At 38.5% G+C, this 21,352-nt stretch overlaps 1 protein-coding gene across 1 annotated transcript in view; it reads left to right on the forward strand.

Moving 5' to 3' along the window:
- Positions 1-7,347, forward strand: part of ppap2d (phosphatidic acid phosphatase type 2D) — an 84,702-nt gene extending 77,355 nt beyond the window's left edge. Inside the window, exon 7 of the mRNA XM_061905190.1 lies at positions 11-7,347. Within this exon, the coding sequence (XP_061761174.1) occupies positions 11-75 (65 nt within the window). The 3' untranslated portion in view covers positions 76-7,347. The remainder of the gene's footprint in view (positions 1-10) is intronic.
- Positions 7,348-21,352: the final 14,005 nt, after the last annotated feature.

Raw genomic sequence — 21,352 nt, forward strand, 5'->3', positions numbered from 1 at the left:
CCACGTCCAGGTCTCCATGCTCGCCACCCGGAGACCTTTATGGAATTTTTTTTGTTTCCACCAGAAAGGGAATAGTTCCCAGGAGACGACGGAGTACTATCTAGCACACAATCAGTGGAAACACGAGAAGCACATTTGACCTGAAAAGTGGAAGCCGTCCAGTGATATTATATTATAGATTCTTTTTAATGAAATATGTAAAAATGTTGAAAAAAAAAAACAAAGTATATTTTCCAGATGATTATTAGATGCTGCTAATATTGATAGTTAAACACCTTTTGTTTTTGTCTGCGGTGGAGAGTCCAGTCTGCCGTCCAAGCCTGACCTTGGCTTATAAAAGCTTCCGTACAGTCCTGGTCAAAAGTGGACACACAACATGGCTGTCTTCACTTTCCACTCATTTCTACAACTTTTATTTTCTTGTCATAGACTGATTGGAGCACATACTTTGGCTAAATGTGTTGGGTTTTCTGACATGGACTTGTTTCTTCAGCATTGTCCACACGTTTACATCAGCACTGTTATGGGGTTGGAGGCAGGGAGTTGTGACGGCACAGTCCTACAAGGGGGAGGCCATACTAAAACCTTCCTTCTAGCCTGATTTAACCATTCCTTCACCACTTTTGACGTGTGTTTGGGGTCCTTGTCCTGTTGGAACACCAAACTGCGCCCAAGACCCTGACGATTTTGCTTGTCCTGAACACTTTTCCATTGTCCCATTTCCTCTCTGTAAAGCAGCAGTCCCATTGGCAGCAAAACAGGCCCAGAGCATAATACTACCACCACCATGCTTGGCGGTAGGTCTGATGTTCCTGGGATTAAAGGCCTCACCTTTTCTCCGCCAAACAGCTCCATTTTTGTGTCATCTGACCACAGAACTTTCCTCCAGAAGGTCTTATCTTTTTCCATGTGGTGTCAGATGACACAAACATGGAGCTGTTGGGCCACAATACCCAGCAATATGTTTGAAGGAGAAAAGGTGAGGTCTTTAATCCCAGGAACACCATTCCTACCGCCAAGCATGGTGGTAGTGTTATGCTCTGGGCCTGTATTGGAAACTCAAGACAGCCATGACATTTTGTTCTCTACAAGTCTATGTCCACTTTTGACCGTGTAGATGACACCAGGCCAAAATCCTGCCCAAAGCATATTGTTACTTTAATCCCAGGAACACCATTCCTACCGCCAAGCATGGTGGTGCTAGTATTATGCTCCAAGCCCATTTTAGAAAGTCAAGACAGCCATGACCTGATGTTCTCTACAAGTCTATGTCCACTTTTGACCATATCGATGACACCGGGCCACAAAACCTGCCCGATGCACCACCGCGCTAGTGACTCCGCCTCCCACCGCAATAACACCGACTAAAAAACAACAACATATACTGTCTTTTATATCTCTTTCCGTACTAACCACTGTGATGGCGTCTCAGGGGCGGAGGTTTGACTGAATTTTTTTTGTAACTCTCGCCACCCAGACGCCGACCTCTGAGCTGCACCTGGTCTGAGTCTTTAACTAGTAGCACTTCTTACCTTACGGAACCTTCCAGTTATAATCCACAGTGTCTATTTGAGCACCAGTTGGAAAGAAAAACGGACTAACCGGTGTTTATTTTGTGTCCGGTCCATCGTGTTTAGGAGCAGTCGTCCTGAAAAGAGGAAAATGCACAAAAATGTTGAAATATTATGAGAATAAAGTTGTAAGGATTCAAAAAAATATATATAAAATATACTTAAAATTTCCACAAGGGTTTTTACCAAATATTTCATGGTAATGCCTGATAAAAATATATTTAAATATAGTGTCATTATTTGATTTTAATTCAATAAAATTGCTACCATGAGACTAAAGTCGGAATAACTATCTCAATGGATTGAGAATAATTTTATAAAATTTAGCAGGAAACAATTGTAATATATATATAAAAAATAAAAAAACCCACTATATTCTATTTGTTTTTTCTTAAATCATTTATTCAGAAGCAAACACAAGTTAAGTAGAATTATCTGATAGAAATCCAAATAGAGAGGAGCTCTTCTACTCTTCTATATAAGAGTTTAGACTAATTAGGACTTAAGTCTGGTAAATAACTTTTAAACAATTTGTGTGAATATGACTTCACTTCTGAGCTTAAATGAGGAAAAAGACAAGAAAAATCCACAAAAATGTTGAAATATGAGAATAAAATTGTAAGACTTTTTTTTTAAATATAAAATATACTTAAAATTTACAGAAGGGTTTTTACCAAATATTTCATGGTAATATCTGATAAAGATATCTTTGAATATAGTGTATTTTATTTGATATTAATTCAGTAAAATTTCTACCATGAGAATAAAGACAGAATAACCATCTTAAAAGATTGAGAATACAATTTTAAATTTAGCAGGAAACAATTGTGAAATAAAAAAAAAAAACATTTTAAAATAAAAAATGTTTTGTTTTTTAGAATCATTTATTTAAAAGTGTTTTGAACACATGTTAAATAGAATTATCTGAACAATGCACGGCAGGTCTAAATAGAGAGGAGCTCCTCTAGAAAGGAGTTTAGACTAATTAGGACTTAAGTCTGGTAGATGACAACTTTTATAAAATTTTTGTGAATATTATGACTTCACTTCTGAGCTTAAATGAGGAAAAAGACAAACAAGAAAAATGCACAAAAATGTTGAAATATGAGAATAAAATTGTAAGACTTTTTTTTTTTTAATATAAAATATACTTAAAATTTACAGAAAGGTTTTTACCAAATATTTCATGGTAATACCTGATAAAAATATCTTTGAATATAGTGTCTTTATATGATATTAATTCAGTAAAATTCAGAATAAAGACAGAATAACCATCTTAAAAGATTGAGAATACAATTTTAAATTTAGCAGGAAACAATTGTGGAATAAAAAAACAAAACATTTTAAAATACATTTTCCATTTTCTATTTGTTTTTTAGAATCATTTATTTAAAAGTGTTTTGAACACATGTTAAATAGAATTATCTGAACAATGCACGGCAGGTCTAAATAGAGAGGAGCTCCTCTAGAAAGGACTTTAGACTAATTAGGACTTAAGTCTGGTAAATGACAACTTTTATACAACTTGTGTGAATATTATGACTTCACTTCTGAGCTTAAATGAGGAAAAAGACAAACAAGAAAAATGCACAAAAATGTTGAAATATGAGAATAAAATTGTAATACTTTTTTTTTTTAATATAAAATATACTTAAAATTTACAGAAGGGTTTTTACCAAATATTTCATGGTAATACCTGATAAAGATATCTTTGAATATAGTGCATTTATTTGATATTAATTCCGTAAAATTGCTACCATGAGAATAAAGACAGAATAACCATCTTAAAAGATTGAGAATACAATTTTAAATTTAGCAGGAAACAATTGTGGAATAAAAAAACAAAACATTTTAAAATACATTTTCCATTTTTTTGAATCATTTATTTAAAAGTGTTTTGAACACATGTTAAATAGAATTATCTGAACAATGCACGGCAGGTCTAAATAGAGAGGAGCTCCTCTAGAAAGGACTTTAGACTAATTAGGACTTAAGTCTGGTAAATGACAACTTTTAAACAATTTGTGTGAATATTATGACTTCACTTCTGAATTTAAATGAGGAAAAAGACAACAAAAATGCACAGAAATGTTGAAATATGAGAATAAAATTGTAAGACTTTTTTTTTTTAAATATAAAATATACTTAAAATTTACAGAAGGGTTTTTACCAAATATTTCATGGTAATACCTGATAAAAATATCTTTGAATATAGTGTCTTTATTTGATATTAATTCAGTAAAATTGCTACCATGAGAATAAAGTCAGAATAACCATTTTAAAATATTGAGAATACAATTTTAAATTTAGCAGGAAACAATTGTGGAATAAAAAAAACAAAACATTTTAAAATACATTTTTGTTTTGTTTTTTAGAATCATTTATTTAAAAGTGTTTTGAACACATGTCAAATAGAATTATCTGAACAATCCACGGCAGGTCTAAATAGAGAGGAGCTCCTCTAGAAAGGAGTTTAGACTAATTAGGACTTAAGTCTGGTAAATGACAACTTTTATACAACTTGTGTGAATATTATGACTTCACTTCTGAGCTTAAATGAGGAAAAAGACAAACAAGAAAAATGCACAAAAATGTTGAAATATGAGAATAAAATTGTAAGACTTTTTTTTTTTTAAATATAAAATATACTTAAAATTTACAGAAGGGTTTTTACCAAATATTTCATGGTAATACCTGATAAAAATATATTTGAATATAGTGTCTTTATTTGATATTAATTCAGTAAAATTGCTACCATGAGAACAAAGACAGAATAACCATCTTAAAAGATTGGGAATACAATTTTAAATTTAGCAGGAAACAATTGTGAAATAAAAAAAAAAACATTTTAAAATAAAAATGTTTTTGTTTTTTAGAATCATTTATTTAAAAGTGTTTTGAACACATGTTAAATAGAATTATCTAATCAATGCACGGCAGGTCTAAATAGAGAGGAGCTCCTCTAGAAATGACTTTAGACTAATTAGGACTTAAGTCTGGTAGATGACAACTTTTATACAATTTGTGTGAATATTATGACTTCACTTCTGAGCTTAAATGAGGAAAAAGACAAACAAGAAAAATGCACAAAAATGTTGAAATATGAGAATAAAATTGTAAGACTTTTTTTTTTTTTAATATAAAATATACTTAAAATTTACAGAAGGGTTTTTACCAAATATTTGATGGTAATACCTGATAAAAATATATTTGAATATAGTGTCTTTATTTGATATTAATTCAGTAAAATTGCTACCATGAGAATAAAGACAGAATAACCATCTTAAAAGAGTGAGAATACAATTTTAAATTTAGCAGGAAACAATTGTGGAATAAAAAAAAAAAAACATTTTAAAATACATTTTTGTTTTGTTTTTTAGAATCATTTATTTAAAAGTGTTTTGAACACATGTTAAATAGAATTATCTGAACAATGCAAGGCAGGTCTAAATAGAGAGGAGCTCCTCTAGAAAGGACTTTAGACTAATTAGGACTTAAGTCTGGTAAATGACAACTTTTAAACAATTTGTGTGAATATTATGACTTCACTTCTGAGCTTAAATGAGGAAAAAGACAAACAAGAAAAATGCACAAAAATGTTGAAATATGAGAATAAAATTGTAAGACTTTTTTTTTTTTAAATATAAAATATACTTAAAATTTACAGAAGGGTTTTTACCAAATATTTCATGGTAATACTTGATAAAAATATCTTTGAATATAGTGTGATTATTTGATATTAATTCAGTAAAATTGCTACCATGGGAATAAAGACAGAATACAATTTTAAATTTAGCAGGAAACAATTGTGATATAAAAAAAAAAACATTTTAAAATACATTTTCCATTTTTTATTTGTTTTTTAGAATAATTTATTTAAAAGTGTTTTGAACACATGTTAAATAGAATTATCTAATCAATGCACGGCAGGTCTAAATAGAGAGGAGCTCCTCTAGAAAGGACTTTAGACTAATTAGGACTTAAGTCTGGTAAATGACAACTTTTATACAACTTGTGTGAATATTATGACTTCACTTCTGAGCTTAAATGAGGAAAAAGACAAACAAGAAAAATGCACAAAAATGTTGAAATATGAGAATAAAATTGTAAGACTTTTTTTTTTTAAATATAAAATATACTTAAAATTTACAGAAAGTTTTTTACCAAATATTTCATGGTAATACCTGATAAAAAAATATATTTGAATATAGTGCATTTATTTGATATTAATTCAGTAAAATTCAGAATAAAGACAGAATAACCATCTTAAAAGATTGAGAATACAATTTTAAATTTAGCAGGAATTAATTCTGATATAAAAAACAAAAACATTTTAAAATACATTTTCCATTTTTTATTTGTTTTTTAGAATCATTTATTTAAAAGTGTTTTGAACACATATTAAATAGAATTATCTGAACAATGCACGGCAGGTTTAAATAGAGAGGAGCTCCTCTAGAAAGGACTTTAGACTAATTAGGACTTAAGTCTGGTAAATGACAACTTTTATACAACTTGTGTGAATATTATGACTTCACTTCTGAGCTTAAAAGAGGATAAAGACAAACAAGAAAAATGCACAAAAATGTTAAAATATTATGAGAATAAAGTTATATATATACTTGAAATTTACATAAGGGTTTTTACCATTTATTTCATGGTAATACCTGATAAAAATATATTTGGAATATAATGTCTTTATTTGATATTAACTCAGTAAAATTGCTACCATGAGAATAAAGACAGAATATCCATCTTAAAGGATTGAAAACACATTTTAAAATTTAGCAGGAATCAATTGCAATATTTAAAAAAAACACTTTTAAACCAACAATCCATATTAATATTTTTTTTTAAATAATTTATTCAGAAGTGAACACATGTTGAATAGAATAATCTGATTAATAAATGAACAGTGTGTTTAGAAATAGACTAATTAAGACTTTAGTTTGGTAAATGACAACTTTTATACAACTTCTGAACTTAAATGAGAATAAAGACAAACAATAAAGATGCCCAAAAATGTTGAAATATGAGAATGAAGTTGTATGTCATTTAAAAAAATATATAAATATATACTTAACATTTTTACCAAATGGTAATACCTGATAAAATATGTGAGTACTTTAAAGATTTGATATTAATTCAGTGGAATGGCTCTCATGAGAATAAAGTGAGAATAATTATCTCAATGGATTGAGAATACTTTTTTAAATTTATCAGGAAAAAACATTTTAAAATCAATGTTCTATATTTAAAAAAAATAAATAAAATGTAATCCTTTATTCAGACGTGTTTTGAACAATTGTTGAATAATGATCTGATTAATATACGGCAGTTTTTAGACATAGACTAATTACATAACAACTTTTATACAACTTGTGTGAATATTATGACTTCACTTCTGAGCGTTTTCTTCAATTGTCACCTTCTTCTCTGTTCAGATTGCCTGGTCGCCATGACGATTGCTCCAACTGAATGTAAATAGCGTTTGATCAACCACACTTTGGCCGCTGTTATTTAGTACAAATGCTGGCGTTGTCTGAGTGTGTGTCCTGCAGGTACGGAGTGTGTGTGTGTGTGTGTGTGTGTGTGTGTGTGTGTGTGTGTGTGTGTGTGTCCTAACCAGACTGAGCCATGGATTGTCAAAACTATTGTTGTTGTTGTTGTGTTCCCACGTATTGTTTATTTTGTCTGTGAACGCCCGAATGGCACAAATAACCACTGTACTCGGAAAAAAAAAACAACCAAACCAATAAAATGAATGTTGAATGTTTTCAATTTGCATCTTTTCTGACAAAAGCGGTGAAGTTGTCACCTTGTTTCATCTTCACACTGACAAACTTTCTTATTTGGGGCAAATATTAGCTCATTTGGAATTTGATGCCCGCAACATGTTTCAAAAAAGCTGGCACAAGTGGCAAAAAAGACTGAGAGAGTTGAGGAGTGCTCATCAAAGACTTATTTGGAACATGTCACAGGTGAACAGGCTGATTGGGAACAGGTGGGTGCCATTAATGGCTATGAAAGCAGCTTCCATGAAATGCTCACTCATTCACAAACAAGGACGGGGCGAAGGTCATCACTTTGTCATTAAATTAAATTTAAGAACAACATTTCTCAAGCAGCTATTGCAAGGAATTTAGGGATTTCACCATCAAAAGGTTAAGAGAATCTGGAGAAATCACTGCAGGTAAGCCATGATGTTACGCAGCTTCCATCCCTCAGGCGGTACTGCGTCAAAAAGCCACATCGGTGTGTAAAGGATATCACCACATGGGCTCAGGGACACTTGCGAAAACCACTGTCAGTAACTACAGTTGGTCGCTACATCTGTAAGTGAAAGTTAAAACTTCTATGCAAAGCCAAAGCCATTTATCAACAACACCCAGAAACGCTGCCGGCTTCGCTGGGCCCGAGATCATCTAAGATGGACTGATGCAAACTGGAAAGGTGTTCTATGGTCTGACGAGTTCACATTTCAAATTGTTTTTGAAAATATTCGACTTTGTGTCATACGGACCAAAGGGGAAGCGAACCATCCAGACTGTTATCGACGCAAAGTACAAAAGCCAGCATGTGTGATGGTATGGGGGTGCATTAGTGCCCAAGGCATGGGTAACTTACACATCTGTGAAGGCACCATTAATGCTGAAAGGTTCATACAGCTTTTGGAACAACATCTAAGCGCCGTCTTTTTCGTGGACGCCCCTGCTTATTTCAGCAAGACAATGCCAAGCCACATTCAGCACGTGTTACAACATCGTGGCTTGGTAAAAAAAGAGTGCGGGTACTTTCCTGGCCCGCCTGCAGTCCAGACCTGTCTCCCATGGAAAATGTGTGGCGCATTATGAAGTGTAAAATAGGACAGCGGAGACCCCGGACTGTTGAAGGACTGAAGCTCTACATAAAACAAGAATGGGAAAGAATTCCACTTTCAAAGCTTCAACAATTAGTTTCCTCAGTTCCCAAACGTTTATTGAGTGTTGTTAAAAGAAAAGGTGATGTAACACAGTGGTGAACATGCCCTTTCCCAACTACTTTGGCACATGTTGCAGCCATCAAATTCTAAGTTAATTATTATTTGCAAAAAAAAATAAAGTTTATGAGTTTGAACATCAAATATGTTGTCTTTGTAGCATATTCAACTGAATATGGCTTGAAAAGGATTTGCGAATCATTGTTATTTACTATTTACAGAAGGTGACAACTTCACTCCTTTTGGGGTTTTTCGTAAGAAGTGAAACAAGCGATCATTGATTGAAGTCGTTTGGAAGCTTGCACTCGGCCACTTTTCGACATTTTTTCATGGCTCGCTCTTTCTCTCCTTTTGGAGGGCGCTGGAGCGTGATGGAGCCTTTTGGGGGGGGGGGGGGGGTCATGCTACCATGGAGATGCCGGGGCCTGATAGAGATGGGGGGGGGGGGCTTTTGAGGGCATTTTCTTTCATTGGGCCCCCCCGCCCCCGCCCCCCCTCCTCCATGCTCTCAATCCCTCGCTTCGATCCACTTTCAGGCAGGAAGGAGAATAAAGGGCAGATCAGACGGGGGGGCTGGGAGACATAGGAGATGGAAAAAGGAGTCCACTAATGAAGCGAAGGCTTGGCAGAGTGGGATGTGGGGCGGGGGGGGGGGGGGCGGGGGCGGTGATGGGGGAGAATGCCATCACGCTTTGAGGCATGTTTTTGTGGGAATAACACTGTAGCTAGGCAGACATGTTTCATTCCACGCCGACGTATGACCCACTCGTCTGTGTCGCAACATGCCAAACATTGTTATGAAAGTTCCTATCCTTTACACTCCTTTTTTTTTTTTTTTTGCATTGTGATTTGGAATAATCTGCTGGCTCTTGGTGGCGAGCAAAACATACACTATAATGCCAAAAGTATTTGGCCAGGGTCAGGACTCTGTGCAAGCCAGTCAAGTTCATCCACACCAGAATCGGCTGGCTCTTGGTGGCGAGCAAAACATACACTGTAATGCCAAAAGTATTTGGCCAGGGTCAGGACTCTGTGCAAGCCAGTCAAGTTCATCCACACCAGAATCGGCTGGTTCTTGGTGGCGAGCAAAACACACACTGTAATGCCAAAAGTATTTGGACAGGGTCAGGACTCTGTGCAAGCCAGTCAAGTTCATCCACACCAGAATCGGCTGGTTCTTGGTGTCGAGCAAAACATACACTATAATGCCAAAAGTATTTGGCCAGGGTCAGGACTCTGTGCAAGCCAGTCAAGTTCATCCACACCAGAATCGGCTAGTTCTTGGTGGCGAGCAAAACATACACGATAACGCCAAAAGTATTTGGCCAGGGTCAGGACTCTGTGCAAGCCAGTCAAGTTCATCCACACCAGAATCGGCTAGTTCTTGGTGGCGAGCAAAACATACACTATAATGCCAAAAGTATTTGGCCAGGGTCAGGACTCTGTGCAAGCCAGTCAAGTTCATCCACACCAGAATCGGCTAATTCTTGGTGGCGAGCAAAACATACACTATAATGCCAAAAGTATTTGGCCAGGGTCAGGACTCTGTGCAAGCCAGTCAAGTTCATCCACACCAGAATCGGCTAGTTCTTGGTGGCGAGCAAAACATACACTGTAATGCCAAAAGTATTTGGCCAGGGTCAGGACTCTGTGCAAGCCAGTCAAGTTCATCCACACCAGAATCGGCTGGTTCTTGGTGGTGAGCAAAACATACACTATAATGCCAAAAGTATTTGGCCAGGGTCAGGACTCTGTGCAAGCCAGTCAAATTCATCCACACCAGAATCGGCTGGTTCTAGGTGGCGAGCAAAACATACACTGTAATGCCAAAAGTATTTGGCCAGGGTCAGGACTCTGTACAAGCCAGTCAAGTTCATCCACACCAGAATCGGGTGGTCCTTAGTGGCGAGCAAAACATACACTATAATGCCAAAAGTATTTGGCCAGGGTCAGGACTCTGTGCAAGCCAGTCAAGTTCATCCACACCAGAATCGGCTGGTTCTAGGTGGCGAGCAAAACATACACTGTAATGCCAAAAGTATTTGGCCAGGGTCAGGACTCTGTGCAAGCCAGTCAAGTTCATCCACACCAGAATCGGCTGGCTCTTGGTGGCGAGCAAAACATACACTATAATGCCAAAAGTATTTGGCCAGGGTCAGGACTCTGTGCAAGCCAGTCAAGTTCATCCACACCAGAATCGGCTTGTTCTTGGTGGCGAGCAAAACATACACTATAATGCCAAAAGTATTTGGCCAGGGTCAGGACTCTGTACAAGCCAGTCAAGTTCATCCAGACCAGAATCGGCTGGTTCTTGGTGGCGATCAATGCTATATTGTCAAAAGTATTTGGCCACCTGCCTTGACTCACATATGAACTTGAAGTGCCATCCCATTCCTGACCCATAGGGTTCAATATGATGTCCTTTTGCAGCTATTACAGCTTCAACTCTTCTGGGAAGGCTGTCCACAAGGTTGCCAATTGTTTTTGTAAAAAATGTTCCACCATTCTTCCAAAAGCACATTGGTGGTGCAGAAGCCTGGCTCTCGATCTCTGTTCTAAGTCATCCCCAAGGTATTTTATCTGAGTTCAGGTCAGGACTCTGTGCAGGCCAGTCAAGTTCATCCACACAGGACTCTGTCCATCCATGTCTTTATGGACCTTGCTTTGTGCACAGGTGCACAGTCAAGATGGAAGAGGAAGGGGCCCGCTCCAAACTGTTCCCACCAGGTTAAGAGCATGGAAATGTCCAAAATGTTTTGGTATCCTGGAGCATTCAAAAATGTCCTTTCACTGGAACTAAGGGGCCAAGCCCAACTGCTGAAATGTGAATGGTAAATGGGTTATACTTGTATAACGCTTTTCTACCTTCAAGGTACTCAAAGCGCTTTGACACTATTTCCACACTCACCCATTCACACACACATTCACAAGGCTGCCCTGTCCCTCAACTGTGTTCCAGGGATCTGGACTTCACAGGTGTCTTTCCACATTTGTAAGTTGACTATACTCGTCATGTGTCCTTGCTGACATCCACCTGCTTGTACGGACTGACTGGAATGAATGCATGCAGCCTTTTGTCTAAGAATATGTGGGTATAAAATAAGATATTACCTCTCCGTTCACCTAAACATTTTTTAAATTATATTTTAACCGCACGTTATTTGCATATTTTTTTAAACAACACAATGTAAATATTAGTTATACACCTTTAAAATGCAAAAAAAAAAAAATTGGCAGTATATCCAACCGGCCTCACAACTGCTGACCAGGTGTAACCAAACCAGCCCAGGACCTTCAGAATCAGAATCAGAATCGGAAATACGTTATCAATCCCGAAGAGGAAATTAAGATTTTCAGCGCAATCCCATTCAAGATCAGACAAACATTACAGGGAGACAGAACAGGATCGCTGACGGCTCTGCCAACTTCCAGCGCCCCTTACAAAAGATGTGAGAAACAGTTAAACGCTGGGGGTGGGGGCGGACGAAAAAAAAAATTCAGTATAAGCCCAGCAGGTGCACCACCATGATCATCTGAGACCAGCCACCCGGACAGCTGCTGCAACAATCGGTCCATGTCACACCCGCACACGCCAATGCATATGGTATAAATAATAATAGTGTTGCCGCCATGACCATGATGGGGAGGATCGTAACCTGGATTTTTGCTCGCAATCTAACTTGTAAAAAAACATTTGTATTTGAAACAGGCGGCACTCGAACTTTTAAGACCGCCTGTTATGTCCACATTCTTTGCTCCAACAATTTCCTAAATAAGATTTGGATTGAGCTTTGCCAAGTGTAAATAAATAAAAATAGACTCAGCAGTGGCGCAGATAAGCGTGCCGCTGCAGGCAGGTACGCTCACCTGGGAGGACACCTGTGTCCTACTTCTTCTGGCATGATGGCATCACTCCGGCATTTGGGAGCCCTGACACATTCCGTACGTTCAAGTCCGCCTGGTTTGGAGATGACTCGTGTACATTGTGACGCACCAAGGTCTTCAGACTCGTGGTCGCTGATAACCAGGAACTACCGTCTTTCCTTGAATTGCCGCCGGGGCGCTAATTAATTCAAAACCTCTTCTCACTCCGGCGCTTACCAAAGGCATGCGGTAAATTTAGGCCTGCGCTTATAAATTTGAGTTTGATGTAAAGATACCATCATGAAAAGCACATTTAATTAAAAAAAACATTATTATGGTCTTACCTTTGATCATATCACGCCTGTACTGGCTCACCTGCACTGGCTTCCTGTGCACTTAAGATGTGACTTTAAGGTTTTACTACTTACTTATAAAATACTACACGGTCTAGCTCCATCCTATCTTGCCGATTGTATTGTACCATATGTCCCGGCAAGAAATCTGCCTTCAAAAGACTCTGGCTTATTAGTGATTCCTAGAGCCCAAAAAAAGTCTGCGGGCTATAGAGCGTTTTCCGTTCGGGCTCCAGTACTCTGGAATGCCCTCCCGGTAACAGTTCGAGATGCTACCTCAGTAGAAGCATTTAAGTCTCACCTTAAAACTCATCTGTATACTCTAGCCTTTAAATAGACCTCCTTTTTAGACCAGTTGATCTGCCGCTTCTTTTTTTTCTCCTATGTCCCCCCCTCCCTTGTGGAGGGGGTCCGGTCCGATGACTATGGATGAAGTACTGGCTGTCCAGAGTCGGGACCCAGGATGGACCGCTCGCCTGTATCGGTTGGGGACATCTCTACGCTGCTGATCCGCCTCCGCTTGGGATGGTTTCCTGTGGACGGGACTCTCGCTGCTGTCTTGGATCCGCTTTGAACTGAACTCTCGCGGCTGTGTTGGAGCCACTATGGATTGAACTTTCACAGTATCATGTTAGACCCGCTCCACATCCATTGCTTTCGGTCCCCTAGAGGGGGGGGGGGGTTGCCCACATCTGAGGTCCTCTCCAAGGTTTCTCATAGTCAGCATTGTCACTGGCGTCCCACTGGATGTGAATTCTCCCTGCCCACTGGGTGTGAGTTTTCCTTGCCCTTTTGTGGGTTCTTCCGAGGATGTTGTAGTCGTAATGATTTGTGCAGCCCTTTGAGACATTTGTGATTTGGGGCTATATAAATAAACATTGATTGATTGATTACCTTTACTTATAAATGAAGTCCTTGCAAGTCCTTCTGATCAAAAGCATCGATAACTTGTTTATAGAAGTCTTCCTTATCTTTCTTCAGTTTTAAAAGTGGGAGTGGGAGGAACCCGGAGAACCCGGAGGGAACCCACGCAGTCAAGGGGAAGAACATGCAAACTACACACAGAAAGACCCCGTGCCCGGGATTGACCCCAGGACTACTCAGGACCTTCGTATTGTGAGGCAGACGCACTAACCCCTCTACCACCGTGAAGCCCGCATTAAAAAATCAATCAATCAATCAATCAATCAATGTTTATTTATATAGCCCCAAATCACAAATGTCTCAAAGGACTGCACAAATCAATATGACTACGACATCCTCGGAAGAACCCACAAAAGGGCAAGGAAAACTCACATCCAGTGGGATGCCAGTGACAATGCTGACTATGAGAAACCTTGGAGAGGACCTCAGATCCAAAAGTGTCGTACTTATTAAAGTGTTAAAAAATAAACTGTACATTTTATTTACTGTTTACTTTCAGCACAATAATCTCGAGATCAACTTCAGATATATCCGTCAATTTTAAGTTTTATTGTTGTTAATGTTTTGTTTGTTTGTTTTATGCGATTCTTAAAAAAAAAAACAGCTCAGTTTTTTATACGGCAAAACACAAAATATGCAAGATTTCCCCCCCAAAAACTATCTCAAAGTGGAATATTTATGTGATGTAATCGAAGCCTTGAATAGGTCAATAATTCAAGATGACATTGATTTTGATTCATTATTATTTTTTAAAGAAAGAAACAGCCTGCATGGCAGCTTTGTGTTATTAGAGTAAACTTTGCAACAATTTCTTCTTACATTTCACCTTTTATACCACTTTTGATGTTTTTAATTTTTTTTAATTGTATTCTTAAAATGTGTCGTGGGGCCGTTAAAAACCCCGGTGGTAAGCAATGTCAGCTAAGATTTATCCGAGAGCCAGATGCAGTCATCAAAAGAGCCACATCTGGCTCCAGAGCCATAGGTTCCCTACCCCTGTTCTAGACAACTTCCCAGTGTTTCGAAAGAAACCGCTGCAAAAAGTTTTTGGAACTGAACTGGCAGTCCACCAGTTGAAGGAGAAACTACTACTAGTTGAACAAAGGAGTAAACAAACTACATTACAAAAACCATCATTGTTGTCAAGCTTGCTCCTGACAGTTTGGTTGTGTTTTAGTTTTTCCTCTGTGTTGGTTGTATTTCCTGTCAGCGCTCTTGTTTTGGTTCTGTTTCCTGTTTTGCTGTGGCTGATTGGCACCTGACCACACCTGGTGTCAATCAGCCAGTTACTATTTAAACCTGCTTTGTGTCCACTTGGTGTTGGAGTATTGTGTCGTTGTCACCACTACCCGTTTCAGCTACTACCCGTCGTGCTACTACTTGTCCTTGTCGCTGTCGTCGTAGCGGTAAGCTGTTCCTGTTAGCTATTTGTAGTTTGCATTCTCCTAGCTCAGGGGTAGGGAACCTATGGCTCTAGAGCCAGATGTGGCTCTTTTGATGACTGCACCTGGCTCTCGGATAAATCTTAGCTGACACTGCTTAACACGATAAGTAATTAATAACAAAGGGTATAAACAAAAGGCGCTCTCAGTGGGGGGTAAAAACTTGGCTATGAAAACTAAAACTCGCTCAATGGGAGAACTATGAAACTTACAAACTATGGCATGAAAAACTTACTTGGACCGAGAAAGAGTATGGATCATCGGCATGGATAACGTAGGTGTGTAGGAGGTGATAGAGGGTGAGTAGAAGGTGATGTCGCCAGACTGCCTGCCTGGCAACTGCAGGCTTAAATGGTGATGTGGTGATTGACAACAGGTACATGCGTTCAAGTGAATCCGGTGTGTGAGTCGTGAAAACAAGTGAGCTGATTGGTAGTCATGGAAACAAAAACAAACCAGGGTGCACAAAAAACAGGAACTAATGGAGTCAAAAACAAAACGGAACATAATTACAAAGAAATGACAGGTCTTACTTAAAATTGCACGCATTTAGTTGTATTCAGTGTTTAAAAAATATTATATTATATTTTGAGATATTTGGCTTTCATGGCTCTCTCAACCAAAAAGGTTCCCGACCCCTGTCCTAGCTCCTTGTTTTGTATTTCCCTGTTAGCTGTTAGCTATTCCCAGTTTTTCTGCTCCTAGTTCCTGTTTGCTGGTTCCTGTTCCCTGCTTCCAGTTTGTTTGTTCCAGGTTCTTAGTTTGTGTTTCTTCTTTATTTTTATCTTTGTAAATTAAATTATCTTTATCTTTGGAAATTAAATAATGTTTTCCTATTCAATGCCTGCATTTTGGGGTTCGTCACCAACAAAATGTGACAATTGTAAGCCAAAAAAGGGAGGATTTAAGGGGGAGCCTTGGGGAACACCTTAGTTGTAAATCACAGTTGTTAATACCCGGAACACCATACCTACCGTCAAGTATGGTGGTGGTAGTATTATGCTCTGGGCCTGTTTTGCTGCCAATGGAACTGCTGCTTTACAGAGAGTAAATGGAGGAATGCCTCCAAATTCTTCAGGACAAGCTAAAATCATCAGTGCCATGATGGTGTCTGGATTATGTTTTTGTTATTTTCAGTTAGTTTTAAGCCTCCAGTAGTTCCTGTTTTTTGTGCACCCTTGTTTTTAGTATCCATAGCGACTTATTAGTTTCACCTGCCTCCGGTGTTCGGAACACGCACCTGCTATAATCAAGAAAACATGATTTAAGCCTGTCTTTGCCAGTCAGTCGTGCTGGCGTCATTGCTTGTTTTCACGCCATACCATAGTTCGTGTTGTTCGCTTCATGCCGTGTCCAAGTAAGTTTTGTTTGTTCCAAGCCATGGTCTATGTTGTTTGTTTCATGCCACAAGTTGTTTTGTTTGTTCCGAGCCATAGTCTATGTTGTTTGTTTCATGCCACACGTTTTTTTGTTTGTTCCGCGCCATAGTCTATGTTGTTTGTTTCATGCCACACGTTTTTTTGTTTGTTCCGCGCCATAGTCTATGTTGTTTGTTTCATGCCACAAGTTGTTTTGTTTGTTCCGAGCCATAGTCTATGTTGTTTGTTTCATGCCACACATTTTTTTTGTTTGTTCCGCGCCATAGTTGGTTTGTTTACCTCGTGCCCTGCCAAGATTTTTCGAGTTAGATTAATAAATCTAACTCAAATCTCACTATGGGCGGAATAGCTCGGTTGGTAGAGCAGCCGTGCCAGCAACTTGAGGGTTGCAGGTTTGTTTGTTCCAGGTTCTTAGTTTGTGTTTCTTCTTTATTTTTATCTTTGTAAATGAAATTATCTTTATCTTTGGAAATTAAATTATGTTTTCCTATTCAATGCCTGCATTTTGGGGTTCGTCACCAACAAAATGTGACAATTGTAAGCCAAAAAAGGGAGGATTTAAGGGGGAGCCTTGGGGAACACCTTAGTTGTAAATCACAGGTTTGGACCTCAGCGTTGTAGCAAGGTACAAAGGTCCATGCCAGGATCTGCCAATGTGTCGCCACTGGTCCAAGTTCTTCTACACAACAAGAGAACTCTCGGCTTTTTAGGAATTTTCTTTCAAAAGTATTTGCCTCCCAGGTTTTGAACAGTTGACTAGTCCTGGACTAAGCGGTCTCCCCCAGATGAAGTGATCTAGAGGTGTGTCATCTCCGTTGTATGTCAGGACAGGAACACAACTGCTGTACCCAGCGAGTCCTTAGTCCTGATAGAATTAGCAAAGTCTTTGGTATGCTCAAGTTGAGGCCTGCTCCCCTCGGCCCCCGCTCACTACTCTGCCTAATTATGTGCCGTAGTCATGCCTGAGTCTCCTGAAGGCTGACGTCATCGGCGGTGGAGGCGCTAGTCGGAGAAGGAGGCTCGCAACCGTCAGGGTCGACAGATTGTGGTCTTGGCTCTCAAGTTCGTTGTCATCGCCGCCTCTTGTTCTTTTGTGGGCGTTTACAGCCCTTAAATTGTTGCAAATGTGGTTATGTGGTGTTTGCCATACATAAAGGTACATGGCCAGTGTGTTACTTGTTCTTTTGTGGGTGTTTACAGCCCTTAAGTTGTTGCAAATGTGGTTATGTGGTGTTTGCCATACATAAAGGTACACGGCCAGTGTGTTACTTGTTCTTTTGTGGGTGTTTACAGCCCTAAAATTGTTGCAAATACGGTTATGTGGTGTTTGCCATACATAAAGGTACATGGCATGTGAGTAGTTTGTTCTTTTGTGGATGTTTACAGCCCTTAAATTGTTGCAAATGTGGTTATGTGGTGTTTGCCATACATAAAGGTACATGGACAGTGTGTTACTTATTCTTTTGTGGGTGTTTACAGCCCTTAAATTGTTGCAAATGTGGTTATGTGGTGTTTGCCATACATAAAGGTACATGGACAGTGTGTTACTTGTTCTTTTGTGGGTGTTTACAGCCCTTAAGTTGTTGCAAATGTGGTTATGTGGTGTTTGCCATACATAAAGGTACATGGCCAGTGTGTTACTTGTTCTTTTGTGGGTTTTTATAGCCCTTAAATTGTTGCAAATGCGGTTATGTGGTGTTTGCCGTACATAAAAGTACATGGCTAGTGAGTAGTTTGTTCTTTTGTGGGTGTTTACAGCCCTAAAATTGTTGCAAATGCGGTTATGTGGTGTTTGCCATACATAAAGGTACATGGCCAGTGTGTTACTTGTTCTTTTGTGGGTTTTTATAGCCCTAAAATTGTTGCAAATGCGGTTATGTGGTGTTTGCAATACATAAAGGTACATGGCCGGTGAGTAGTTTGTTCTTTTGTGGGTGTTTACAGCCCTTAAATTGTTGCAAATGTGGTTATGTGGTGTTTGCCATACATAAAGGTACATGGCCAGTGTGTTACTTGTTCTTTTGTGGGTGTTTACAGCCCTTAAATTGTTGCAAATGCGGTTATGTGGTGTTTGCCATACATAAAGGTACATGGCCAGTGTGTTACTTGTTCTTTTGTGGGTGTTTACAGCCCTTAAATTGTTGCAAATGTGGTTATGTGGTGTTTGCCATACATAAAGGTACATGGCCAGTGTGTTACTTGTTCTTTTGTGGGTGTTTACAGCCCTTAAATTGTTGCAAATGCGGTTATGTGGTGTTTGCCATACATAAAGGTACATGGCCAGTGTGTTACTTGTTCTTTTGTGGGTGTTTACAGCCCTTAAATTGTTGCAAATGTGGTTATGTGGTGTTTGCCATACACAAAGGTACATGGCCGCTGTGTAGCTTGTTCTTTTGTGGATGTTTACAGCCCTTAAATTGTTGCAAATGTGGTTATGTGGTGTTTGCCATACACAAAGGTACATGGCCGCTGTGTAGCTTGTTCTTTTGTGGGTGTTTACAGCCCTTAAATTGTTGCAAATGTGGTTATGTGGTGTTTGCCATACATAAAGGTACATGGCCAGTGAGTAGCTTGTTCTTTTGTACAACACCTAAGACCTTCAGTATATCAGTATGTGGAATTAAATGATATAATGCATTGTTGTACGCATGCATGTATCATGTTGTACACATGCATGTATCATGTTGTACACATGCATGTGTCATGTTGTATGCATGCATGTATCATGTTGTATGCATGCATATATCATGTTGTATGCATGCATGTGTCACGTTGTATGCATGCATATGTCATGTTGTATGCATGCATGTATCATGTTGTATGCATGCATGTATCATGTTGTATGCATGCATGTGTCACGTTGTATGCATGCATGTATCATGTTGTATGCATGCATGTATCATGTTGTATGCATGCATGTGTCACGTTGTATGCATGCATGTGTCATGTTGTATGCATGCATGTATCATGTTGTATGCATGCATGTGTCACGTTGTATGCATGCATATGTCATGTTGTATGCATGCATGTATCATGTTGTATGCATGCATGTATCATGTTGTATGCATGCATGTACCATGTTGTACATATCCATGTATCACGTTGTACACATGCACGTATCATGTTGTATGCATGCATGTATCATGTTGTACACATGCATGTATCATGTTGTATGCATGCATGTATCATGTTGTATGCATGCATGTATCATGTTGCATGCATGCATGTGTCACGTTGTATGCATGCATGTATCATGTTGTATGCATGCATGTGTCACGTTGTATGCATGCATGTATCATGTTGTATGCATGCATGTGTCACGTTGTATGCATGCATATGTCATGTTGTATGCATGCATGTATCATGTTGTATGCATGCATGTGTCACGTTGTATGCATGCATATGTCATGTTGTATGCATGCATGTATCATGTTGTACACATGCATGTGTCACGTTGTATGCATACATGTATCATGTTGTATGCATGCATGTACCATGTTGTACATATCCATGTATCACGTTGTACACATGCACGTATCATGTTGTATGCATGCATGTATCATGTTGTACACATGCATGTATCATGTTGTATGCATGCATGTATCATGTTGTATGCATGCATGTATCATGTTGTATGCATGCATATATCATGTTGTATGCATGCATGTGTCACGTTGTATGCATGCATGTATCATGTTGTATGCATGCATGTATCATGTTGTACGCATGCATGTATCATGTTGTACGCATGCATGTGTCATGTTGTACGCATGCATGTATCATGTTGTACACATGCATGTAACATGTTGTATGCATGCATGTATCATGTTGTATGCATGCATGTACCATGTTGTACATATCCATGTATCACGTTGTACACATGCACGTATCATGTTGTATGCATGCATGTATCATGTTGTACACATGCATGTATCATGTTGTATGCATGCATGTATCATGTTGTACACATGCATGTATCATGTTGTATGCATGCATGTATCATGTTGTATGCATGCATGTATGATATTGTATGCATGCATGTATCATGTTGTACGCATGCATGTATCATGTTGTATGCATGTATGTATCATGTTGGATGCATGCATGTATCATATTATATTCGTCCATCCATCATGTTGTATGCATGCATGTGTCATGTTGTATGCGTGCATGTATCATGTTGTATGCATGCATGTATCATGTTGTATGCATGCATGTATCATGTTGTATGCATGCTTCATGTTGTATGCGTGTATGTGGCATGTTGTATGCGTGTATGTGTCATGTTGGATACATGCATGTATCATGTTGTATGCATGCATGTATCATGTTGTATGCATGCATGTGCAATGTATCTTGATGTATGTTTCATGTTGTATGCATGCACGTGTAATGCATCATGTTGTATGCATGCATGTATCATGTTGTACGCGTGCATGTGTCATGCATGCATGTGTCATGTTGTATGCATGCATCATGTTAATGTATGCATGTGTCATGTTGTATGCATGCATGTGTCACGTTGTATGCATGCATGTGTCATGTTGTATGCATGCATGTATCATGTATGCATGCATGTATCATATTATATTCGTCCATGCATCATGTTGTACGCGTGCATGTGTCATGTTGTATGCATGCATGTGTCATGTTGTATGCATGCATGTATCATGTTGTATGCATGCATGTGTCATGTTGTATGCATGCATGTATCATGTTGTATGCATGCATGTATCATATTATATTCGTCCATGCATCATGTTGTATGCATGCATGTGTCATGTTGTATGCATGCATGTGTCATGTTGTATGCATGCATGTATCATATTATATTCGTCCA

This window comes from Nerophis ophidion, linkage group LG07 (assembly GCF_033978795.1).
Source record: "Nerophis ophidion isolate RoL-2023_Sa linkage group LG07, RoL_Noph_v1.0, whole genome shotgun sequence".
NCBI classification, from domain to species: domain Eukaryota; kingdom Metazoa; phylum Chordata; class Actinopteri; order Syngnathiformes; family Syngnathidae; genus Nerophis; species Nerophis ophidion.